The sequence below is a fragment of the Syngnathus floridae genome, chromosome 6 (genome assembly GCF_059516105.1).
Source record: "Syngnathus floridae isolate MCC-2025c chromosome 6, RoL_Sflo_1.0, whole genome shotgun sequence".
In the NCBI taxonomy this organism is placed as follows: Eukaryota; Metazoa; Chordata; class Actinopteri; order Syngnathiformes; family Syngnathidae; genus Syngnathus; species Syngnathus floridae.
The window spans coordinates 14545952-14572831 of NC_142418.1; the positions used below are offsets into that span (position 1 = coordinate 14545952).

The 26880-nt window shown below is 46.3% G+C and overlaps 1 protein-coding gene across 1 annotated transcript; it reads left to right on the forward strand.

Moving 5' to 3' along the window:
- peak1 (pseudopodium-enriched atypical kinase 1) lies at positions 1 to 26664 on the forward strand. Its single transcript, XM_088377857.1, has 6 exons — positions 1 to 334; positions 13278 to 13354; positions 16418 to 19609; positions 21117 to 21349; positions 22556 to 23349; positions 23607 to 26664. Exons 3-6 carry the CDS (start codon positions 16539 to 16541, stop codon positions 24906 to 24908), a joined length of 5400 nt encoding a protein of 1799 aa, XP_088233983.1. The 5' UTR covers positions 1 to 334; positions 13278 to 13354; positions 16418 to 16538; the 3' UTR covers positions 24909 to 26664.
- The last annotated feature ends 216 nt before the right edge of the window (positions 26665 to 26880 follow it).

Below are 26880 nucleotides of genomic sequence, written 5' to 3' on the forward strand. Positions count from 1 at the left end.
GAGAGAGATGCCAGGCCCCCGGGTGTGCGCGCGTCACAGCTTGAAATAGTGATCCGTGAATGCGCGTTCACGCGTCTCGCCTGCCCAAGATCCCGGTGCGCGCGCTCCCGCGTCAGGCTTGTGGAGAGGGGGGAAACATGCAGCGGCAGTTGTCGGAGCCACGCCGAAGAGCGAGCGAGCGGTGCGAGCGAGGGAAGCGGAGGATTCGTGGACGAAAAAACCCACTCGCTTGAGTGTCACCGGTCGATTTCTTCCCACTCGGATTGCAGTGACAAGAGACGCCTTCTCCCGCGGGATATTCGCCTTGACGAGAGCAGCTCAACGTCGAGGAGAGGTAAGAAAAAGTTGCTTTTGAAAAGGAAAGAAAAAAGAAAGCTACAAGTCGCCTCGCCCCGGCTTCTAACTTCCACTTTTCAAGAGGGGGCAGTGCGATTAAATGTCCACATTCCAAGTTTGCAAGCGGTTGTTGTGGAAGAAGGGTGCAGGCAGGCAGGCGGGCGACGTGACGTTTCCACGCCAGTGTCACGCCGCGCAAGAGGGCCAATATACACCGCCTGAGGGGCTGCTAGTACATGTTTAGCATTTTTTTGTGGGGACCTTCTGATTGTACAATTGCTAAACTTAAATAAATAGCTCATCCTGTGAACACGCTGATGGGTGGGAAAGCAGAGGTTCTCGTGCTACCAGGGAGGGGTCTTTGAGAAGGGGGTCATCGGCTGTCAGCATTTGTCATTTTATTGTTTCTAACTATGTGTTTCCTTAGAGCCAATAAGAATTATAAGTAGGAATGGCGAGGAAAATTTAATTGTTGTTTGCCATATAAGATAACAAAAATCTGAATCAGGCGGCTATCACTGATGCAGTATACGCAGCTACATCATGATCACAGTGGAGTTTAATTTAAAAATACATTAAATCCAGATTTATATTTGAGTTTCATGTTTTTAACTTGGCAGGAATCAACTTAATTACATCAGATTTTTTATTTATTTTTTGTTCCCAGAGATTGCCAGTGTTACAAAGCACATTACACATGTCATAGATAAAAGTCACAATTTGAACTTTCAAGTGAGAATTGTCACTTTGAAGTTCAAATTAGAATTAAATTAATATTTAAAGTTCCTGCCAATCAATCTTGATGCATTTTAGTTCTTCACAGACCCTAATCCTCTTCTGTTTTCGAACGAATGCAAATTCTCATGACGAACCCAATATGAACGTCTGTATGACTTTGACAGCTTCTGTACGCACGTCGAATTTCATTTAAATCAAACAACATAAGCAGCTAAACAGGCCACTATAAAATTGGAAATGTACCCAAGCAGCTCTGGATGAGATCTGTATGAAACACGGTACGCATATAAAAAGACGTTTGCGTAGACGTGACCTCAGCACACCAAAACCAAACGTTTTGTCATCTGGTCACGTTTGCAGCACATCTTAAGCTCTGAGAATTGGAAGCAGACAACACACGATGTGTTTGCGCATTCTGCACTTGCTCCAAGATCTCGCTCCAAGCCGCCACGAGCGTCTGGCCATTGTTCTGCTCCCCACCTACTGAAAGAGGACCACCAGGCGGGCGGACGTGTCGTTGACATTTGAAACCGCTCTCCCGCAAGCTTTGTGAAGTCAACACTTGTTGGATTGTTTTGCTGGATTGTCACGACGTGGCCAGATTGTGCTCTGCTGCCGTCTTTGACTTGGTTTTGATTTCTGGTGTCTTTGAGTGACAGAGGCGCATTTGATGTTGAAATGCTTTTGGCGTTTGGTGGCATGATACGTGGCTCTACCATGTTTGCTCTGCACCTCCTTGTTTGCTCGCTATCTACCCTCAGCAACATTACTCACACATTGTGTTGCAACGATTAGATAAGGAGACATCAAACGTGACTTTTATTATCTATTCGATTACCATTTAGGCTTAATGGACACTAGGCCTGGCAACATATAATGAAAGAGAATTCCCATTAGTATGTGAAAGGTTAAGATATGATACCGAGGACCTCAAGTACAAAAAAAAAAACACTTGCGGGAAACGACGAACAGGCTTTTTGTATCAAATAACACCAACAAGAATTTGGTGGCTTAAACAGTCAATAATATATCCGTTAACAGAACGTTTTTGTGTCAGTTGCCTCAGAAACAATTCTTTGAAGCAAGTGTCATATGACACAACGACCTCTGACCTCCTGAGCAGAACCTAAGTCCAGGAACAGGTGTAACCCTGAGGTGCATATTTGAGCACTATCGTCTCATTATTTTGTCTTAGCAGAGATACAATCCCATCGGGGCCGGTGGGGGGAATAAGACGGTCTATTGCAGAACAGAGCCAGATGCGTATTTTCGTCTCGGATATTCTTGTTTAGATGTGCAGGCGGCAAACAGTTCATGTTTACCCTAATGTGGCCCTTGTCCCTCTTGACATGAATAAAAGATTAGAGCGGAGAAAAACAAACTTATCTTCTGCAGGAAATGGCTCTTAAATTCTTTTCATTGAAAATTCCTTGCAAAAGATTCTTCTCATCTTTGGTGTTTTTTTGTTTTTTTTTATTTCAGCCCCAGTGCATCATTTCACTGGGCCGTGTTGCTAAGCTGTGAGGGCAAGTACCTCCAATCGTGACTCGAATTAAAAAGCCACCGTGCCGCTCCTCAAACGAGTCATTTCGTCAAAGCGTGTGTGTCCCGCTCGCAGGGCGGGCAAAGTTCAACCATTCAGACAACCAACTTAATGAGCCCAAGCCGGTGAACTTCTTTCTCTTTTGGTCAGATCAAGTGCGCCTGACGTCATCGCTGTCCTTTGCGATCTATAAAACAAAAGCGGATCTTCTGCCAGAGGTGACGTCAAGGCCTTTTGGATAGCTGCGGATTGTGGGTGACTTTTCAGCCCACCCCAAATGCTTGTAGAAACGGAATGTACTGTTTTGTTATTGCCTCTTGGGAGGTGATTGATGAGGCTCATGGTAGACATTACGTTGGCTCTTTTGGCAGTCGGGACAAAGTCAAAATGATGCTCTAATGGCAGGAAGCAGATTGCCACATCATTTTTAATGAGCGACTTGCAAGTTATGGCCAATTAAATGACGCCCGGACACCTTTGTGTTTGTCGGGGGTTGGTTTGGTTGATTACGATGCAAAAAAAACCCCTGCAATTAAGTGGGTCACTTAATTGTGAAATTCGTCTTTGTTTGTGTCACTAAGACTGTAGTATACTGCCCCCGGTGTCCAAGGTGTGCACAGCAGAAGAAGCACAATAACGGATTAATGGCGTTAAAATTCTGTTCAGTGGGGAAAAAAAAAAGGTTGAAATAAGAAATGTGCTCACATTAAACTCAAGTTAAGCCACCCCTCGATTTGTTCTCTTGTTCGGAGACTGTGGTGATGATCCTTGAGCTACTAAATAAAATGTATTGTAAAAAAAAATCTGTTTATCTCAGGATTTGAAACAAACAAAGAATACAGCTGGAGGTGACAATAAAAAGCCACAAAAGAGCAAAACAATCTGTGTCAGGCCAGCAAGGACCTTGGATGAGTTTGGTGTCCAATTTCATTTCCAAAGAGCCTCTCGACACACTCAAATACACACATTTGTGTACTACGTGCTAAACCAGCCTTTGTACATTCTCGTGTTTGGTTTTGTTGAAAAGGGCTGCGCTTCTTCATTTGCATTTTTTGATGGAGCGCAGAAGCGAAAAATTCACGACACAATAGGTAAAGGACGTGTGAAATGTTCTTCCCGACGCTGCAAATGCACAAAGTCTTCTTCTGGTGTTCTTAACTAGGTCGTGATGACTCAGCTGTTGGCGCTAAAAAACGGATAAAGGGAGCTCGACGGCACATCATTGCTCAGTTAAGAGCTTTTGTCTTTTTTGATTTTTTTTTTTTTTTACAAAAATGTTTTAATCTCATTCTGTCACAAGCAGGTGTGCCTGGCAATCAATGTATGAACTGCTGGCACTAACTAAATAGATGAATGGCATTATTCTTTTCAGGTCGGATTTTACGGATCAACCAGGGCGGAGCGATTAATAATTGTGAGATTATGTAGTATTTGGTAATCATCGCTGGCTCACGTAAGCAAAAAAATCAGAGTCGAGCCGGGCACTATTAATTCGATGTGACCTTTTTATCGTACATCCATATCTAAATTCCTCTTAAGCCCAAGTTTAGCGGTCACGCTAAAAGCAAAATTTAAATACTTCATGCGTACGTTTTACGACTGCGTAAAATGCTGCAGAGTATGTCTTTGCATCTTTTTAGTCCATGCAATAAAAATTAAATCAAAAGGGATGCAAGAGTCATCAATAGAAATAATGTCACTGATGGGGAGCAAAAAAGAAAGGCCGTGAAAGAAATTCTCAAGGCACCGCAATATTTGTTCTCTATCATGAAGGATTTTTTAAAATTAATTAATTAATTATTCATTTTTGTAATTTAAAAAATAATTATTATTAAATAAGTAATTGTTTTATGTTTTATTAATTGCGATGTTTTAATTAATTGATAAATTAATAATTAAAAAATCACAATTAATGAAACATCTACAGCATTTGCATACTTTACCATTTGTAAATAAACAAACGCCATCTTGACCCCGCCGACTCTGCAAACAATTTCAAATTGAAATGATGCAGACTTCAGCTGAGTGACGGGGGCACGGGGGGTCTCTCCCGGAATTCCGTTGAGCTCATCCAACCTGCTTTTAGACTCACGGCACACAATCCATCCACGGGCTGAGCTCATTAACAGTTTAGTTGAAACCCCTCTCACTTGCGTAAATGTTGATGGATGGACGGCACGGTCGGATCACGCCGAAATAAAAAAAAAAGAAAATTGGTCTGCAGATATATCAGGTCAAAAAGACGATTGTCCATTGTGTAGATGAGACAACGCGTATGACGTGTCTGTCTGAGAATGGTGTTGAATGTCATGTTGGAATTTGCACATGAATAAATGTGGGACTTTATTTAGAATGGCGCTTTGCAGATTTAGTGAATTGCCCGCCGTGGCTCCAGTGTGTTGTTGTTGTTGTGGTGGCGGTGGCAGGTTGGGTGTCCTGCCCAGAGATTGGCATCCAGCCACTGAGCTCAAAGGGGGGGGTCCGTAGGACTGAGTGACAGGAACAGTGGCAACACAACAACAAACCAACATGCTCTGAAAATTCGTCAACATCGGGGGGTGCATTCGGCGGTCGTCGCGCTGTGAAATGTAATCGATCGTTAATAGCCGAGTGGGGATGGGGTGAGCTACACCAAACTGGATTAACTTCCTAGCGTGTGTGTATAAACAGAATAGAGCTGCAAGGTTGACTCTGGAATTTTCTGTTTTGTTTTTATTGCTGGCTCTTCTGTTCCAATGCTGCCATTTTTGCAGGATCTCTTTCAGGCTCTCAGCATGTAAGGAACATTTTGCCAGATATGAAGTCACTTGTCTCCACAGACGGCAAAGCCAAACTCTGGCATGGTTTTTAGGCTTTGAATCTGGATTTGCCACCTCTGCTTGTTTCCAAGACTTGGTGCAGAAGCATATTTAAATTTAGCATCTGATGCCATGTCCGTGTAATCCTAGTCATGGGCTCTCCGAGCGGCCCGGATGCTTTTTTCCGCCCTGCCCTGGCTTGGAGACACACAATCATGACGTCACGTTAAACGGACTCGGCTTTGTACTCGGACTGTTTCACATGCGTGATTAAGTCAAGTCAAATTTATTTATATAGTTGGTTATAAAGCCAACAAAGGCTGCAGTTTAAAGAATTGCAGCTGAGTTCATCTTTTCACGCAAAGTCTGACTTCATTTTGGTCCTCTGCCTCTCTTCTGAATTATTCCCGGATTTTTAGTTGTGATGTCTAAAAATATGCCGTTTCATTTTGACCCAGCATCCAAATATAACCATCTAAAAAAAATGTTTTTCTTCCATTTTTTTATTTTATTTTAGAATGACACACTTGATTTCAACTTGGATGTGTTTCTGAAGGCTTTCTTGTCGGTTAGCAAATGTCGCAGCTTCTCGTTGTGGAATTTATGTCATCGTCTCGCCCAACTGGGTCTTGGCTTACGGTCACGCTCGGCGGACCATTGCAGGCAAACGGTCTGATACTCCTCCTGCGGCCTCAGCCCATTTAGTCTGCTGCGCACGTGAGCAATTTGCTAAGAGCAGGAAACTTATTGAGCTCATGTCCTCTCCCAACTTAGCGAGCATGCTAATTCCCCTACAATACAATACACCGACCAAAACACTTTGTTAAAATCTATTAAAGTAGCGGCTTTATTTTTTGGGGCACTATTTTGACAGTATGTCACCATGTAATGACTTTTCAAGTCATATTTCCTTCCTTCTTAGTTTGTCCAGACTGTTAGCCTGCTAGCCTGACAAAAATGGCCGCTTGTGCTCTGCCGACCGCTAATGTCGTTGTTGTTGGAATAGATGTTTTATTTTTTTAGCACTATTATGACAGAATGTCACCATGTAAAGACTTTTCAAGTCACGTTTCCTTCCTTCCTTCCTAGGCTAGTTTGTCCAGACTATCTGTTAGCCTGCTAGCTTGTCAAATATGGCCATTTGTGCTCTGCCGACCGCTAATGTTGTTGGAATGATGGTCAATCAAGAAACATGCTGTACCTTCTTAAAACAAACCCAAACAAACAACAAAAAAGTATTCACTCTAAACAAAGTCTCCACCTCTCAAGCGCGGGCTCTCAACAGTTCCGAGCCAAACAGCAACACTGCCTTATATAGCTTGCTTTCTTGCCTGAGCTCACAAAGTGAGCAAAACCAGATTGCCAGAAGGGAGAAGGTGAAGACACAGGAGTAGCCCTCCTTATTTATTTACCATACGGAAACTCACAGATAAAAATAGGGCTTGTTTGAAATCATGTTGTAGACTTGTTCGCGACTTGAGCAAATTTCGGGTTTCGTCAGGGAAGGTTGCCAGCATTGTCGCAAGGAAGTTTTGAACATCCATTGTCTCGCTAACAAGTGTATGCAAAACCCAAAGTATTTATAAACGGTCTTAAGAAAGTTGTTTTGGATTCAGAGACCAAGTGAAAATGCCGACTACAGAGACTAATACCAAGGTTGTTAGCATAACGTGTGTCGCGATGGTCAGAGTTTTGACCGGACTTTGTTGAAACCCAAAGTTCCCATCAAAATAACAGGTGATGACGTAAACCTCCTCCAATCACTGCTGCAATATTCCAATCCCCAAAGCAAGAAAAATCCAATCCTAGTGGGTTTTATTCATTTAGAAATGTCTGACATAATGATTGCCCCTCCCCACCACCACCACCACCACTACCAATCGGCCGATATTTTGTCACCCTGTCACGAGGAAATGTTTTAATCCTGTGAGACATGGCGAACGTATTTTGAACTCGCATGTCACCTTTAAAGCTCAGCAGCTATTTTTGGACAGTTTTTGTATCGTTTGAAAGCCTAATTAACTGCGTGGGAAAATCCCCTCCTGGTCCCCGCCTGGCCACGGTTGCCAACGAAGCAGTCGGTCGGTCGGTCAGGAATGTTTCAAGGGTTTGTTTTTGACCTCATTATCTCCTGAATGCTGATTCACTGATAGCGCAGCCATTAGCTGGAATGGGCTCAACAACTCCCCTTTAAACGGAGCATCGGCTTTTTCTTTCTTTCGAATCACCCCGAGGAACGTCATTAGTGAGTTTCGGGAAGGTTGTCTGGGAAAATAATTCCTAATTCCGGACTAAAATCTTCAGCAGATGTGGTCAGATCAAATCGGAGCATCCGCAAAAACAGACATGGGCTCGGGTCTTTCGATTCTATAGATTTGGTTTCCACATTATTATTTTTTTTTTGGAGCGCTCCGGACCTTGCCACCCAGGCATTCATAAAAGTCATCCTTACATTTAACAGCTTTTTTTATTTTTCCCTAGAAAGATGAGAAATACAAGAGTCCACCCCAGGAGTTGAGCTGACTTTTTAATGATGTGTTTAGGTGACTGCGGCTTTGCTGAGCGCCGGGCGCTGCCAAAGTCAAGGCCGTATTGACCGACGATGCGGATCCATTAAGATTACACTCTGTTGACTCACGGTAGCTCTTTAAGTTACTTTGCGTATTGATTGATGCATTTCCCCGCCGTGATTGTCCTTGATAAATGCATTAGGAAGTGTCCGCTGCGTTTTCCCTCCAGTCTTCCGAGTGGCCGTGCTATCTCTCCCCATTAAAAAAAAAAAAGGTCCGAATCAATTAAGAGTGTTACTCTCAGGAATGGAATTTTTTTCTTTTAAAGTCTGCCCTTGTAGCCCCAAAGGAAGACGAGGTCAAAGGAGATCAATGGCTGAGTGGATGTCTGGAGCATGTGTTCTTCTCCCATTCCCCCTCTTGAAGCATGACTATCCCCACAAGACTCCGAGAAGGGGCAGCTGTGAGAAGTTTCCGGAAGACCGCACTGATAAAAAGCCCCCTCCACCATTCATCTCATTTAGCCACAAATGCTTCCGTTTCAACAAAATGCTGAACAGGCGCGGGTCTTTTATTTATTCATCGTGCAGACATCTAAGATCAATGAGAAAATTCACCAAGTTTTCCGTATTTCCTGCATGTGGCCAAGCACTGATCCCAGTCGGATCCTGTCCAGAATTCTTTCTCTGTAGTATGAAGAGAATGTGACATTAGATGTGAGGTCATCGGTTCTCATGTCTGTCCAAGGCTGCCGAGCTAGCTATGGTTTTTTTTCCCATGCTACTCGCCAAGTTTTATTGATCGGTGAAGAATGTGGAAATACAAAAAGCTGAAAGTTTTTGTGAAGGAGATTATCATTATTATTTTATTATTATTATTTGTATTATTATTTTTCCGCAAATTGTCTTTAATGCTTTATTTACATATAAAGGCCTTTTTGAACAAAGCACATATTGTTTCTTTGTGGTTAGCTAAACCACTCTTCATTGCAGCATTTAACATGCTGTCCACTAGTGGGCGTTTGGACAGCTAGCCTAGCTACCATAGTAGCATAACCCAACGCAATTCAAAAGCACCACGGCTCAGCTCAGCTCAGCTCAAAATCCATGAAAAGCTTTGTTCAAATCTGATTTAATTTGATTAATTCCACAGAGCTTAATTTTTTTTTTTTCTCAAACCAGCGAGTTCAGATCCAGTGATTATTTTCTGCTGAATTATTCCACTTCCTACAAATCCATCTTGATGTACTTTGTGCGGAATATTATTGCAGGGGACCCCCACTTGATTTCCTCTCCAGTTACTTGACATGTTGTCATGTTCTTGCCGATTCCAATTTATTGCCCGCCGCCACGTTTCAACTCGACTTGAGCCGAGTCCTGCCATCCGGCCTCCTGTTGCTTAACTGTCTCGCCAACTTTGTGCCGTCCGAGTCTTTAAACAGGCTGAACGTTTCAGCTGTTCACTTTTTGAACCACCTGTGGTTCCTTCTATCCCAAAAAATTGCATCCCACGCTTTGAAGATTGCAATTGATATCCATCGGAATATTTCGCCGCGCTTTGATAATTGGTTGATCCCAAAACGATTGTTTTGTGGTGTGTAGCTGTTGCGAGACGAAGATTTGTTGTGACTCCGCTTGTGCCGGACCTCGTTCATCCCAGCCCCTCTTCTGTGTTTTTTCAGCTGTGTTTACATGGCAGCTCTTGCGAGGGTGGGGTGAATACCTTCCTCCCATCCTGACATTTGTCCTTTTTTGGTTCCATAATTTGGTTGACATACTTGTTCATGTAATAAAGGGAAAGAAAAAATAATCACAAACCATCCTGTCAGTTTGCAGGATGTGGATTTTGCATTATTGATGAATATGAAATTGAAGTCGCTGCAATCGGGGCTAATCCCTCAACCGACGCATCCCGGGATTGTCGATCCATAAACGTCGGCTCATCGGGCCCTCAAGCCTCGCTCGTTCTTTCAATTTATCGCTTTCACTCTTAATCAGAGAATTGTGTCATGTGTGTGTGCATGTCATGCAACCTGACATAACCGTGAACGGGAAGATGTTTGTAAAAAATGTGCCGATAATTTGTCACGTTTCGCATTTCAGTCGTCTTTTGTTCCATTTTTTTGCATTGGACATTTTTTTTTTTTTGGTCGGGCAATTAAAAGAACGCCTAAACCTATTTGGATCCACGCAGTGGCTTTGCTTCTGCTTCCAGTGTCTCCTGTGCCGCTTCAGCAAAGTCATCCAGGGGATCAGAAGAATTTTAATGAGCTGAATGAGTTAACAAACGTGTCTAAAAATAACCGCAGCGTTAGCATTTTGCTTTTTGAGCTTAAAGGCGCTCTTGACTCTTCCTGCAAAGTCACAGACGTGTTTCGTTCGAACCCGCTATTCATTTGACATCGTACGGCGAATATTGATTCTGTTCTATCGGTCATTCACCGGCGTAATGATTTAATTCATTCACTGCCCAGTGAAATACAACTATGACGTCTATATGCGTCAATGGCAGTGAATGAGTAAATTTTTATGCATCACCGATGCACCGAGTCCCGCACGGGACAATGCGGCTTTGATGTATTCCGTCCGTCACGCTCATTACACCTTGGCGACGAACGCTGAAGTCTTTACGGTCGTCAATCAAACCAAGTATGGTTTGTTGGACCTTGAATGCATCAACTTGGCCCATGTCGATGTTTTTGTGACCTTTTGTGGGCTACAAAAGCCCAGACAAGCGACATGCTCTGGTCCCCCTTCGCCCTCATTACCCTGAATTTATTTCCCTGTTGTGCTTTTGATAAGATTTTATTGCCGGCACCATTCTAACAATCAGTGTAATTAAATTTGCTTGCAGACAGTCGTAACTGTTAAGAAAGAAAACAATAGACGGGCTCAAATGCGCTATTTTAAGGAACGCCGTTTTCCTCGTCTTGACTGATCGGCTGTGCTTTTTAAAATGCAAGGCCTTAACGCAACATGTCGCTGTTGTTAATATTTAATCGGACAGAATGGCTTTCTTAAATATTCAGTTGAATTCATCACTGAGCTCCTGTGGAGTGAAATCATTACCAAAAAAAAAAATTACCTTGTAAATAATGAATGGTAATGACACTAGTAATGTACAAAATAAATCTTGCACGCCTTAATTGAAACTCTTTCGATTCGTGACTATTACAATCGGACTTTGTACGGTCCAACGTTGGTTTCGAGTCATCTGCTGAGTGAATGGCTTTCTATCATTATTTATATGTCACAGAACTTGGAATTCCTTTTTTGTCTTTTGAAGAAAGCCAACACAGCATACATGAAATCCATCAACTGCTAAATTCCCCACATTACTGGCGGGCTTCCTATCTTTCGTTCCGATAACTTGAAAGTGTTAATCTGGACCGGCGTGACGTAAAATCTGGCGTAGGCTGGTCGAAGCCACGCGAGCCTTTATCAGTATTGCTTGCAGAAACAGCTGGTTATCACTTTGCGTCACCCGGCTCGATCCCCGAGCTCAACCTCGTTGAAGAGCGAGCGAGCGAGCGAGTCCATTCAGCCGCTTTGATCCTTCACGGCGTCAGTATTTGCCATGCAGATTTACAAAAGGCCGAGAATGCTGTGCACTGATAGCGGAATGGATTGAAACAATATGTGGATGAGAGAGTGTGTGAGAGTGTGTGCGTGAGAGAGAGCCTTGTTCTGGTTCCAAAAGTTTCTCTGGCAAACTCGGATGACAAAGCAGGAGACGGTGCCAATGATTTCTGAATTTGCATGTGATGAGCAGCGGTCAGGTGATGATGAATCAGCTTTGTGGGTGTTCCAATATTTACGTCCGCTCCACACAAGGCTGTAATGGCAGGTTAGCTGGGCATAATCACATCTAACCACCGGGGGCGTTTTTTCTCGGAAGCCGGCTCGCACGAAATGGCAGGCTTGTTTGTGACGGGTGACAATTTTTGTTTTGTTTTCTCATGTCAAGCATGTGTGACTGACTAACTGTGAAAGCGAGCATCAAAGAATGGAAACGCTTATGGCTTGGCTTGCTATGCAAAGATCTTGTGTTTGTTTTGTTGTTTTTTTTTCCTCTCCCACTCAGATGCCGTTGCGGTTCGAGATGCTTTGATTGCAATATGGCTGATCACTTCTCTCGTCCCTTCATATTGTGTTCGTGTTTTGTCTTTAACTCTGCTCATAACATATTTCCTCCATTGCGAACCTCCCTTTTTCCGCATTTCACTTTAAATTTACGATTGTTTGTGCTCTACACATGAAACTGTGCTTCGACTTTATTTTTTTTCAGCCGTTTAATGAAAGCTGGCTTTGCCGCAGACGCCATCTTGTTTACACTCGCAGTCATGTGACCTGCATTCAGATGCGCTTTATGAATAAAAGTGTTTATTTCTGTAGTGGATCATGAAATGAATGATGAGGATCTGAGATTTGTAAACACATTGATATTTGTGAATATATTGAGATGTAAACAATGTGGCCGCAAGATGGACGCTTGTGTGATAGTGTCGTTATTTTACAGAATTTACGGTCACGGCCGCACTTCAAAATCCATCGGGACTTGCGTTAGCAGATTTGAAATTGACTCGGCTCTCGTCTGCATCTGCAAGAGGGCAGGCGGTGGACAGCTGCCGAGCGCCGACGGCTGCTGAATGTATCATTAGGGGACATTATGACATCGATAGGTCTCGGTGGGAATTCGTCTGACTTCTTTTTTTTTTTTTTCACCAAGCACTCATGTTTCGACTGACTTGATTGCACATCTGTCTTTGAACTTGAACCAGCAAACGTGAGGGGAAAGGCCAAGGCCAAGCCCATCAACGGTTGACGCTTTTCCCCCCGGCCGTTGTTTAAAACGCAAGCAAGCAGAGAGACTGATTGGATTGGAAATGAGGATGGGAAATTGAAATTTGCAAAGCCTTTTGCGAGAGAGCGTACAAGCTAATACAAGAAGACGCGGTACTTTGTCACTGTCTATTTCGGGGCAGCGTTTATTGGATAATCCCACCAATCTTCCCGACACGTTTCGCTCTAATCGGTTCTGGCCTCCAAACGGGAAAAATCTGCCTGCTGGCAAAACGGCTTGACCACACTGCCGGGAAGCACACGACCCACCTTTCCCTCGAAATGTCAGTCCACGCTAATTGAAGTCTTAAATGCAATTTAAGATGGGAGCAGCCATTTTGCACGGGCGCGAGAAATAGTTCATTCAAGAGATGGCTAGTGGTTATTTATTTTGTTTTGATGTTTTTTTTTTTTTAAAATCCCTCATAATGATAAATGTGAAAAACAATTTCTTGCTATCGCCACATTTTTGAATAAAGTCTTTAATGTATTTTTCATTTTTCATTCACAGGTTCCACTAGTGGGCGCTGTCTGCTTCAAAAACTGCGACTCAATGGCCGCTGCGCTTGCCTCTTGGCACACGACAATGTGAGTTTGTGTGTGTCTGAATATTTTTTTGATGAGTCTTTTTGGTTATACTATATATAAAAAAAAAAAAAAAAGAAGAAGATTGCAATACAAAGTTATTTCTCTCTGTAGGAGGCACATGGTTTTATGTTTACATTTATAAATACGCTTTCAACTTGTGAGCTGAAAATATCCTTTGGCAGCAAAATCATTTATTTTTTTTCTTTCCCGACAAGACGCATCAGGCTCGATTTCACACTCGGGCATCAACTCAAATGCTTTGAGCCAGCGAGGCGGAGAGAGATTCATAATGTAAAAAGCACTCTTGGACTCGGACTCGGAGCTTTTGACCCGCTGCTTAACCGGAGTTGACAGAGGTTGCTGTCGTTCTGCTTTCACCTTCATGGCTAGCCCTTAGCTTGGACACATTTTGATTTGCTGTACGCTTGGCAGGTTGAGGCAAAAAAAAAGTGTTTAGTCATTAATTTTCTTTGGCTGGCCCAAGGCTGACAGCTCATTGGCTCAGATAGCAAATATAAAAGCTGCGTGAATGTCCTTGATAAGAAACAAGAAGAGTTCAAGATTCTGTCTTTGCTTTTGACGCATGTTCCAAAAAAGTGAAGTTTCAAGAATGAGTCAGAAAATTGTCAGACCGCCCAGCAGTGACATATTTTACAATGTTGAATTATTCATTGAGGTTGTTGACAGACCAGGCACGGAATTCATTTTTTATATTAGCGGCGGCTCATTAGCGATGATTATCTTATCTTTTGCACCCTCACAATCCTCCCGACCGACTGACTCACATTAAGGAACATGTTTACTAGTTTCGCAAGCGGCGTCAAAAAATGGCCAATAAAAAACAATTTTAAGCATCCGAGAACTCTTTTTGCACATTTGTGGGTTTTTTTTTTTATATGTACTCCATGCCCATCAAATATTTCTGCACGTTAATCATTCGGCTCTGGCCTTGTGTGCTCAGCCGGCGGGTTGCTTTCCTCGGAGACCTTGTCTCTCTTATTTTCCCAGGCAAAACTCTCCCACATCTTACGCAATAGCAAGTACTGCAATGTTATTGCTTTACTCCCCCGCCCCATGGTGCTAGTTCAATGCAGCAGCCCCTTGCAATATATATATATTTTTTACTCATTTTGAAATCCACCCTCATCCTACCATTTGATGGATATACACTGATCACAACATTTATCATTTTTTCCCCCATATTATCTTCATTAATAAGAATGATGTTGTGTTCCTGACCTATTTTTGAAACTGAGAAATAAAAATGTGTCGTGTCTCACTCTTGGCAGTGATAACACAAGTTTTTTTTTTTTGGTCGAATTTTTAACTGTGATACTTTCCCTCCCGTGTGGTTTGTGTAGTGTCGAAAGTGCTAGCGTTTCATTTAGCTGTCTCACGCCGAAGACTATAAAAAGAATGTTTCTTCCTTTCAAGCCCCAAATTTACTTTTCACTGTCGGGAACTCAAACATGAAGCATCTATTGTTAGTGGCACACATTGATTTTGTGCTAAAATCCCGGAACGTAGAAATGACTTGTTGTGCTGGTGGTTTGGATGGATCTGGCGCTTGTCTCATTCAAGTCCAGTAAAACTTCACAACAGCCTGCGCATGGATGGACCTGTTTTTTTTTTTTTTATGGGACAGATAGTGCGGACGTGGCCTCGGTTTTCCCAGCCCGACTTCTTTTTTTAAATTTATTCTCGTGAAGTTTAGTGTATTATACTGTAGCGTGTTTGCTGACCTTCTCCATCCTGAAGTTCAAATAGCAGAAGCTTCTTTTCCCAGGGAGACTTGGCACAGTTAATCTTGCTGATTCAGCAAAAATGTTTAAGACAAGGCTCTGATTTGCATAGGACACTGTGGTTTGAAAAATAACGGCAGTAAAAAAAAAAAAGGGACTCGAGTGGGTCAATTCTCATTTCATGTTCGACGCTTAATGCAGCTCGGCATTGCTCAACTTTGCTCAACATCTCACATCCTGCATCTCACGTTGAGAATGATAAAAAAAAAAAATCTCACATGGAGAGTTTGTGTTGACAACTAATCAACACTATTTGATTATGTTAATTAGGTCGGGATTATTTGAGCAGAGAAGAAAATTCATACCGGCTCCAATAGTGTTTTGTGTAAATCATCCTAGCCAAATAGACAACCTAAAGCATCCTAATCACGATATTCACATTTTGTTCATTATGTGATAAGGGAAAAAAATATTCCCCAATGAAAATCAGTTCGACCCAGCTCAGGCTGTAAAACGCAACCTCAAATGCTAATATGCTCCAGTTTTTTTTTTTTTTTTGCATTCTAAATTGCTTTTTTTTTTGTGTACTTACGCAACACATCTTCAGCGTAATCGAATTTTGTGTTGAAGTGACTTCTTCTGCCATAAATCATCACAAGTCAATTAGGTTGCATAATAGCTCGTTACATAATGAAAGCAGCTCAAGAATAGCAGTCGATTCGTTTTTGGCCACGAGCCGCTCCGCTAAACTGTAACAGCCGTGTTTTTATGGATGAACGGGGCATGATTGTCTCACTAATGGGTCTCTCTACCCTCCCACCTTAGTTTTACGGGAATAACACTGGCTGGAAGCTTCTCTGCTGCACGAGCTTCAATGGCTCTTTGCATCCTCCCTGCCAATGCTGAGTGAATTCATCAGTGGCAGGCTGATGATATCGATGGCGTCACTCAAACATGATCGTTCCTCTTTTGTCATTTTTTTTTTAAGTACAATCATGTCATCGACTAAGTGTGAATCAAGGAAGCACATTTGCTCCTTGATGGCATCTTGGTTATCACTGACTGCTCAACCTGAAACATGTAATCCTGTTTGGTTTGGATTTTGATCTTCTGCGCGTGCATTTGGATGAGTCAGTTTGCCGTCCTCTCTGGGTAGAAGTAGAGAAAGCTTGCCATCTATTGGGGATAACGCGACACTACCACGTCATCATTTTCTTTCCTCACACATTTAGTCTTCATTGTCCAAGTTAAATTTGTGTCAATTGTTTAACAGCCCATTTTTTAAATGTATTTATTGTTTCTCCTCTGCTCTGTATTGCAGGCACGAGATCCCCAGGCTTGAGATTTAAACGGCCTCCAGTGCGGTTGGTTCCCGAGATCGACGCCTTCATGGAGGCGTTCGCTGTCCACTGACGGAGGGCCAACCGCGCACGTCCGCAGCCATGTCTGCCTGCAGCACCTTCACCGAGCATGTGTGGAAACCGGGCGAGTGCAAGAACTGCTTCAAGCCAAAAAGTCTACACTGCGCTCCGAGCAGCAGCGACAAGCCTCGGGCTGAGCGCAGATTGGCGGCATCTCAGAATCCGCCCTGCGCTGGGACCAGAGCCAACTCCAACCTGGCCGACAACTCCCAGAGGAGCGGCGGTGGCGGGACGGAACGCTCGGGACACTTCCGTCCACCCGTGGCAAAAAAGCCCACCATCGCCGTTAAGCCCACCATGATGCTGCCATGTTCTTCTTTGGGCTCTGGTTCTAACGGCATAATCCAGAGTCCGACAAATGTCCCTGAGCCGGGCAAAAGTTCAGCCTTCGTGGTCTGGAATCGCAACGGATTGAACTGTAAGAGGGCCAGCGATACGAGGAACAACAACGAGGGCGAGGACGGCGATGATGAAATCGAGGGCTACGAGCAACTTAGTCCCAGAACCCCGAGCGGAAACAATAACAGCGGACTGACGGACGTCTTAAAAGAGATTGCCGGCTTAGGCCCCGGTCCAAGCCTAACGCCCGTCGCCTCCAAAGACTTATTTTGGGGACGGATCAATAGCTCGTACCAGAGGTCATTGGAAAGAGGCCTTCCGGCTTCGAGCTGTTTGGCCATGGGAAGTTGCATCACCGGCGGCAGCACGAGTCAGAAACGGGTTTCGCTAAGTGACAGCGCAGAGATAATCAGCACCGAGGGCGGTCGCTTTTGCTACCCCGAATTCTCCAGCGAAGACGAGGACGATGAGGAAGAGTCGGAAAGAGACGACGAGCACGAAAGCTGGGACGAAAGTGACGAAGAATTACTCGCCATGGAGATCCGCATGAGAGGCCAGCCGCGCTTCGCCAACTTCCGCGCCGCCACCCTGTCCCCGGTGCCGTTCGCCGCCAGCAAAAAGTGGAACACCGTCCCGCTCCGCAATCGTTCTTTGCAACGGATCTGCGCCGTGGACTACGACGATAGTTACGACGAGATTCTGAACGGGTACCCCTCGGTGGAGTCCGCCGGCGTTATCATTTACGGACCTCCGGACTCTCAAGGTAGCGGCTTCCTTACAAATTCGGGCTCCACCGTTTCTCCGGGATCGTCTTCGTCCCTACCGGAAGATTCCCAGACGGCTTCAAGCAGCGAAAGCGGCGTGTCGTGCGCCGCCCCAAACGGATCGCAATCTCCCAAATCCCCGACCGCCACGACATCTCCTGTGAAAAAAGAATCCGCTCGCAGAGCCCTGAGTCCAGTCAAGGTTCTGGAAACGCACAAGGCCGTTCTGGCGATTCACTTGGACGATCCGGATCAGTCGGCGTCGATGCCTCAGGCTCTTCCGGGCCAGCCGGTTACCATCAGTTTTAGTCCCACGGAGGAGCAGGCCAAGCCGTACCGTGTGGTCAACTTGGAAAAATCGCTTATTTGTAAACCTTACACCGTCGTCGACGTATCGGCGGCCATGACGGGCAAAAGCGAAGCGTCTGCGGATCCGAAGCACAAAAAAGCCGAAACGTTTTGTTGCACCGCCGGACAGCCGACATCGCCCACGTCACCGACGTCGCCTTTGGACCGTTCAAATGCCCCGCGAAAAAAATTAGGGAGCACGCGCTACCAAGAAGTCTGGACGTCGAGCACAAGTCCTCGTGAAAAGATCCCCAAAGTCGATCCAGGGAACGGGAACGCCTCCGGCCGCTCTGTACCTTCTCAACATTTGAGCCACAAATCGGCTCCCACGTCTCCGGTCGCCGGGCTGTCGTCTTCCCGAACGGTCCCGGTCAAATCTCCCAATTTATCGGAGATTAAGTTCAACAGCTTCAACAACGCCGGCATGCCTCCTTTCCCCATCATCATCCGGGACGAGCCGGCATACGCCCGCAGCTCCAAAAACGCCGTCAAGGTCCCCATCGTGATCAATCCCAACGCTTATGACAACTTGGCCGTGTACAAAAGCTTCCTGGGACTCCACGGGGAGTTAGCGCAGACCAAAGCCGTCGGCAGCCGGGCCACCAGCCATACCTACGAAGAGATCGGTTCCTCCGAGAGCGTCCGATCCACCTCCACGGATAAAACCCTTTCCGGCCGGGGTACTTCTGAAAGAGCGTCTTCGGAGGAGACCAAAACTCCATCTGAAGCAAAATCACCAAATTTACAGCCAAGCCCAAATTCCAACGCTGAAAAAAGTTGTCCAACTCCCATGGCGGTAAGACGTGATCTCAGTCGGGATGATCTTCTCGAGCAGTCTTCAGGTGCGGGATTGATCCAACAAGTGGACGCCAGCGTCGTGCTCTCGCAGATCGTGGCCTCTATCCAACCCCCCCAATCTCCTCCAGATTCTCCCTCCGCCCAAGACAAAAGCTTCGGCGCCGAGGAACTTTACGCCCTCCCGCCCGACGCCGTGAAAGAGACCCCGACGTCTCTATCACACGAGGTCGCAAAAAACACCATCTCAAAAGTTCTGGCCAAATCTCAGAGCGCCTCGGCCGCCGTTCCCCTCTCGGCTTGCCGGTCCGAGCCCAACGCCCCATTCCCGCCTCCCAGGTCCACGTCATCCCCTTATCACGCTTCCAACATCCTCCAGAGACATTTTGGCAACTGGACAAAGAGCGCCGCTTGCAGTTCTCCCCTGCGCTCCGGCGACGCCGAAACTCGCCTGAACGGAGACGCCAAGCGGAATCAAGCGGAGAGCGCCAAACCCAAACGCTGGATCTCCTTTAAGAGTTTTTTCCGGCGGCGGAAAGATGACGACGAGAAGACGGAGAAAGAAAAGGAAAAGGGTAAGCTAGTCGGGCTGGACGGAACCGTCATTCACATGCTCCCGCCGCCGCCGGTTCAGCAGCGCCACTGGTTCTCGGAGGCGAAAGCCGAAGATCCCTCTCAGAAACCCACCATTGTTTTTACCTACAAAATGGAGAGAGCGGAGGGAGAAGAAAGTAAGGAGACTGCACTGCTGACACCCGGCCACAGCGAGGAGTCCGGACCTTTGAGCCCAGGGCGACAAGCACCCGCACCGGAGGTCACCCAAGTTGCCCCCGACAACGACGTGAGGTATTTCTCCCAGAACTGTTAACATTTTTTCTGCTCCCTCCACCCAAATAGATATGAAATTGTCTTTTAAGAGTAGCACTTGACTCCTTTGTTGTCAGGATACATTTCAATTTATTCGGATGTGTTAACTGTGAATAATCCTAAAAGCGCCATTAGACCCAAATGCGTCCAAATATTGGACAAGGTCGGCCAGTTCAGCTTATTGACTCGCCTCAGTCATTTTGTTGGAATGCTCTGACACGTAACTTATCGCCCCACGAAGGGTTAACGTTTGCAATCATTTGCTTAAGTCGCCCTCCCCCCTTTCCCGACTGAGGCCATTTTATTAACTGGCGATGGGCGTGCCCTTCAACGCTAGCAAGCACGCATCACCTTAGACAGGTGGGAACAGTTAGAGCGGCGTAAGGCGAGGACGACGAGCGGGAAAATGTCCCCAGCTATGTGAAACCCGTCTCTGCGTCCACGTCGAGATTCACGAATGGGAAGCTGCGTAAGCCATTACAGCGGGTGAGAAACAAAAACGGTTTATGCTTCAAGAAGTAGATAAGGAAGACAGTCTCGGTGATGATGTTATTCTGATTTGAAACGCAAGTTTTTAAAGGCCTAGCTTAGTGGGGAAAAGAAAGCAAAGAGAGAACGGAAAGGCTTTCGGTGCCGTCTCAACAAGTCACGTCCTGACCCTGAAACGTGTAGCAGCCGTAAAGGTATTTCTCCTGTCAAGGTCTCGCCAGCTGTGGATTGGCTCACTTTTCGGGACACGTAGCCGCACTATACGAGTGCAGTATACAGCAAAGAAGCTACAAATGTGTAAATTATGGTCTCATCTTTTTTTTAACCTGGTCACAACACCTCTATGTTGTCTTGAGCGTTATAAAGATTTGCAGTGTCATAACTTTTGTTATTGATTGACTCACGGGCGACAACCAATGACAAAACGACAATGATTCAATCATCTGTCGTTGCGAGCGCAGGCGGGGAATTTTGAATTAGTCATATGAAAACTAAAATATCAAAACGTCTCCAGAGGGAAAATGAGTCATCTGATTTGGGATCATTAAAATTTGTCAGAGGGTCGGTGACAACTCGCTTGCTCTTCCAACCTGACTCTGACCTCTTTCCTTTTTTATGGCGTGCCTTTTAGTCAAAATGTAATGAATTATTCATTAATAGGATCAAGAGCAGAGCATAAAAGTGACATCGTGATTATCGGATGGAATTGACATCGTTGAAAACCTCAACACCATGCCTCATTTTAAAGGATGACCTCACGACGAGGATCTCTTGTGCGCGATTAGTTGCTTTTAGCGTACAGCCGGTGACATCATAAACAAATAATCATATGAAACATCATCCCCTCTCGTGTACTCGAATTAGCACCCCTGAGTCATCGTCGCTAGTTTACCATGCTATAGCTAGCATTTGTCGCTCAACATATGAAGCCGCTCAAACGAGAAACAAACGTAACGCGCTTAGCTAATCACATGGTTCCTTCTCTTCTCATCTCCAGCCAGCTAGCAGCCGCCGGCGCCAACAACGTGGCGGCGGCGGCTGGCGAGCTGCCCGCCGTCACGCCGCTCCCCGCCAGAGTGAATCTGGGCCTGGTGCTCGGGGAGGCCCGCGCCAACCGGGTCGCGTCGGCCGGCAGCGAGCGCAGCGCCAGCCTCGGCGAGCCGGAGGATGACGCCAATCGCTCGCACTCGCCCGCCTCCAGCCAGTGCAGCGCCACCTACAGTAACCTCGGTAAGACTACAAACAAGAATCACCTAATCATCAATTAGCATTCTGCTTAGCCGGAGTTGTTTTGGGAATTTTTGTCGCGTGTTTTTAATTGGAGGTTTAGTATGTCCCTCTCTCACTGGTTAATCACGAAACGTAGTGGCGGAAGGCAGAGTGCTCGCCGCCTCACACGGGGAGAAATCTCCTGGCTTAGCGGGAGCCGCATCAGAGGCGTCTCTGGCATGGAAGCAGGCAACGCAATCTCAGCATGCCTGCATTTTTTTTTTTTTTCCCCTCCCTTGGAACTTTTAGGCTTCTGCGAACTTGAGGTAGGCTTGTCACTTGATTCGTCGCTCTCTGCGCTTTATTTATTTTTATTGTTGTCATGTTTTGACTTCAGCCAATTTGTTTGCGTGCGGCTTGAAGCCAACCCAAGTTACATTTTTGTGCGTAACCCGAATAATTTTCTTTGTCAAGGCAGAAATCTCTTTTTGTCGTTTGATTAGATTTCAGTCATCTATCATGATGCGAGTGTAACAGCTTTAGCTATTTCCCCAAGATTGCTTTTACAGCCCAAGAGATTACCCAGACATATATTTGTTAATATTTAATGAACATTTTATTTTTTAATTATTACTTACTATCCTAAAGTATATAGTTACAAATAATAAACAGCTCAATGAATATGTAAGAAGAGAAGCGGAGATGTCAATAGTGCAAGACGTGTTGGGATTACTGCACAGCCGTTTAAGATCTTCCTTCCAAGGGAGGATTAACACGACGCATTTACTTGATCCCGACTGCTGTGTCTTAGCGCCTCGACGAAAATGACGGCCGACACGCCCCCTTTCAATTTTGCCACAAATGAACTATGGACGTGACAATTCTTGATCTTTTTTGCTCCACCTTCCATCTTGTTTTGGGCCATCTGCCTGCCTGGCACTCAAATTCGATCGCAGCACCCTCCCGCGTAAATAAGGTCACTTCTTCCAGCCACTCTTTAAGCCTCACCGCAGACCAAGAAGAGTGCAGCTTGAGTTAGGCGGGGGGGGTAGGACTCGTGTCCAGCTCCCTCACGTGCCCCCGCCGCCGCACGCTAGCTCCCGTCAAGCTAAACACCATCTGGGCATTATCGCCATCGGTGAAGGCAAAAACAAATTAGCTATTAGCTGCGGTGGATTCTGCTCGGTTTTTGCGACCGTGTCCTGAACCGGTACGTGATTCTTTCAGGTCAATCTCGAGCCAACATGATCCCCCTGAAACACCCCCGCAGCATGAAGGCATCCAACGACACCCTGGCGTCCATCGATCTCGAAGGCCTGGCTGAGCAGCCGCCACTGCCGCCGCACAAAACCACTCCGCCGCCCTTGCCCAAAAAGGCGGTGCCTCGCTCGGTCACGGAGCCCGGCCTGGCCGCCAAGGAGCACCACCAGGGCGGCTTTCGACCCAGGGCGGAGGCCAAACCCGGCGGCACCAACCTGAGCGTGGCCAACCCGCTTTATGACTTGGATACCACCTGGGAGACGGCCAGTCAGAGCTCGTCCGTGGGTACTCACGATCAGGAGAGCGGAGACTCGCTGGAGCGGCCGTCGGGCACCTTCGGCAGAGCCCGCCCGGCTAACAGCACGTCTTCGCTGATGTCGCAAGCCAGCAGTACAACCGGCACCTCCAGAGAGAGGAAAGTCTACCCGAGCACAGAATCTCTCGCCGGCAAGAATCGTAAATCGGGACAAGGCGCCGCCGTCGCCCCTTCCAAGCATCCAAGGCCCGCTCTTTACCGCGGACTGGACAGCTGGGATGAGGTGGTGGGCAGGATCAGGGGCCTCCACGCGGACACTCTGCGGAAGCTGACCTCCAAGTGCGAGGATCGTTTCATGGCCGGCCAAAAGGATCACTTGAGATTCGAAACAGACAGCTGGTCCGACTTCAGGCTGACCGCCGGGAAACCTTGCTGCGAGGCCGGAGATGCCGTTTACTACACCGCTTCGTACTCCAAGGACCCGCTGGTCAACTACGCCATCAAGGTCAGACTCTGCTGGCAAATTGTCTGTCTACATGAGCTGCTGCACCGTTTGTGTTCAAATATAACGGCCACATATAATAGATGCTAATTTTTGCCTACGTTAGCATTAGCCTCGAGCGAGCAAACTTTTTAATTATGCTTCGTGCAAGAACTACTTTTTTTGTTGCTATGTGTCGTGTGCACGATAGAAAACAGACCCCAACTGTCAATCACCCTAATTTGAGAGCAAATATCAACGCTCTCGATTTGTTTTTGTAGATCTGCCGAAGCAAAGTGAAGGAGACCCAGCAGCAATTCTTCCACAGCCTGGCTGTGAGGCAGAGCCTGGCCTTGCACTTTAACATCCAGCAGGACTGCGGCCATTTCCTGGCCGACGTCCCCAGCAGCATGCTCCCCTGGGAGGAGGAGGACGAGGCAGAAGAAGAAGAAGAGCAGGGGGAAGACGAGAAGAAAGAGGGCGGAGACGGCTTGAAAGAAAGACAAGTGAAATCGGAAGCCAAACGTCCAAACGCCGAGTCGGACGAGAGCTCGGCGGGCTGCCTGCGGAGCCGAGTGGTGGTCATCACGCGGGAGGTGCCTTTCCAGACGGTGGCCGACTTTGTCCGCCAAGGCGTGTCTCGGCACACGCAGAAGCCGCAGCTGTACGAGCGGCAGGTGTGCCTCCTGCTGCTCCAGCTGTGCTCGGGCCTGGAGCACATGAAGCCTTACCACGTCACGCACTGCGACCTGCGCCTGGAGAACCTGCTGCTGGTTCACTGCCGAGCCAGCGACGCCGGAAGCGCCGAACCCAACAACAACGGCGGCTGCAAATCCGCCGCTGCCGCCGCCGACTCGTCCTGCCCCGCCCGCCTCATCATAAGCAACTTTTCCCAAGCCAAGCAGAAGAGCGCCCTGGCCACGGCCGACCCGGGCGCCCTGCGAGAGCACGCTCGACTGGCGCCGGAAATCATCACGGCCACTCAGTTCCGCAAGTGCGACGAGTTCCAGACCGGGATTCTCATCTACGAGATGCTGCACCGGCCCAACCCCTTTGAGGAGATGCCGGAGCTGAAGGAGCAAGAGTACACCTGGGCCGACCTGCCGCCCCTGCCCGTGCGCTCGGTGTACTCGCAGGGCCTGCAGCAGCTGGCCCGCTTGCTACTCACCGTCAACCCCTCGGAAAGGATCCGCATGTCGGAGGCCCGGGCCTGCCTGCAGTGCCTGCTCTGGGGACCCCGCGAGGACTTGTTCCAAGCCCTGGGCTGCATCGGAGCCTCGGGCTCGTCGGCCGCCTCCGCCCAGCGCCAGGCCATCCTCCAAAATTGGCTGGACCTGAAGCGCACGCTGATGATGATCAAGTTCGCCGAGCGCTCCATGGACTCTGCTTGCGGCGTGAGCCTGGAGGACTGGCTCTGCTGCCAGTATTTGGCCTTCGCTAGCACGGAGAGCCTGAGCCGGGTGGTGCACGTCCTGCAGCAGCCGCAGCCCCCGTCCCAGAACCACAACCTCAACCAGTCTGCCCCCGCCGGACACAACCCCGCTCACTTAGCCTTCCACCAAACTCAGTCCCAGCCACTCTGAGCTCCACTGTGTGGTTGCCAAGGCAACAACTTGGCCCCCTTTTGTGGTCCCAGCGCTGATGCTAATGTTTGGTGTGGGCTGTTGGCATCATCAGCATTTGTTGATAGGTAAAATTGCGCCGATTCAACATCAACAGCAGGACAGAGTCGGATGAAATGAACGCGAGCTGGAGAACATTACGGCAATGCCATTCAAGCTAATGAAAGACGATTTGGACCATCGGCAGTAAAGCGGCAGCTGCGGTTAGCTCGAAAAGTATGAGTAGATGCCTTTACATGCCACCACCATGGAATATTTTGATACATTTTAGCGGTTTCACAAAAATATAGCTCTACCCATTTTGTATATAAATTAGCTCAATTTGGATGACTTAATATATTGAATTTTAAATGGTGTTTTTTTAACCATCATTTTAATAGAATTGTATTTTTTCAAATTTATCAAAATTAGTTGAAAATAACAGAATAATATAAATGTGTGTCAAATGTTCCTAGTGCAAGAGAAACCAATGACAAGTAAAAGTATGAAATAAATTTACAAATCCATCATCGGTAGATGTTGATGAAGCCAAAGACCTGCCACAAATTGTCCATTTAAACATCATGACACAAAACATTACGACTTGCGTTTACGACCCTGTCCAAAATGAGCCAGTGATTTATTAGCGACTTGTGAAGCTTTTTTTTTTTTTCTTCTCTCATCAATGCTAGTAAATCCTTCCAAGTTGCTGTATTACGTTTTGACACCTGTGCAGGAGATTTACAGCCTCCAAAGTTGAAGTAAAGAAATATTTCCCCTGATTTTTCATGCCATCTGATTCTCGCAATAGTTTTCTGGCACATATGAGAATTCTCACTGTGGACAAACAAAAGGGATTTTTTTTTTTTTTGTCCTGGACTGCATATTTTTTCACACCAGGGTAGTGTTGGGAAAGGTTTGGTGGCATCGGCGCGAATCCGTTGGAATGTAGAATGTAAAACTTTTGCCGTTTGGACCTTTCAACCCATGAACCACTTAGAGACGGGTTTCCATTCCACACTGCCTCCTTTCCCGTCCATCCTTCTGCTTTTGAGGACCATTATCGCCTTGAATCGGGCCTGCCTTGCAAATCGAATGAAAGGAAAAGCTCGGAGGAACAGAAATCCCCACAACACTAATCCCACCCAAGACGTGTTTTTTTTTTTCGTGATCATCAGACTCGCTCGGCCGCGAATGCACATGGGTTCATTTGTGGTTCGCATGCCTTTGGTTCAACTTGACTCTTTGTTGTTTTGCACATAACAAAAAAAAAAAAACATCCAAACTGACATGGACAAGATACTTGGCATTGACTTTTGTATTATTTTGCTTGGTTTTCTTTTTGGGGGAAAAACAATTTCTATGAGGGGGAAAATGTTACTTTTGCAAAATGGAATGGTGGTCAAAAAGGGAGGGAAGGAAAGAGACAAAGTAAGTGTGTGAACGGACTTATAGACGAAAATAAGAATGTCTGGAGAGCACTGGTGGCTGTCCTTGTATTTAGAAATTCAAGCCTGAATATATACATCATCTATTTTACTCCATTTTTTTTTTTTGAGCACCGAACTAACATTTGAACAGCCCACCGTCCGTGACGTCACCGTGCTCTGTTCAGTTCACGGTGCCACGAATGAACACCACTGAACAGCAATGCATCCGTTGTGATTTCTTTTGACAACAAATGTACATTTATTGTTAACAAACAGTGAACGGGAAAAAATAAAATATGTTTTTGATATGTAGGTAAGCTTTGTTGACTTTTTTTACACGTCCTTGACGGGATGACTGAATTTTAGGAGCAGTAAGTACACGACATACACAATAATTATTATTAAATATTACAGAATAATTAATGCAATTGCCAATTGGGTTAATGTTGCTTTAAATTCTCCTTTGCATGTGCATGCCCGCCTGCTGCTTGTGAAGAGGAGGAGGCGGAGGTGAGAAGTTGTTC

Coding starts and splice junctions, on each gene's coding strand:
- peak1 (XM_088377857.1), top strand. CDS start 16,539: ATGTCTGCCTGCAGCACCTTCACCGAGCATGTGTGGAAACCGGGCGAG. Junction 19,610..21,116: donor GCCCCCGACAACGACGTGAG/GTATTTCTCCCA, acceptor TCTCATCTCCAG/CCAGCTAGCAGCCGCCGGCG. Junction 23,350..23,606: donor TGGTCAACTACGCCATCAAG/GTCAGACTCTGC, acceptor TTGTTTTTGTAG/ATCTGCCGAAGCAAAGTGAA.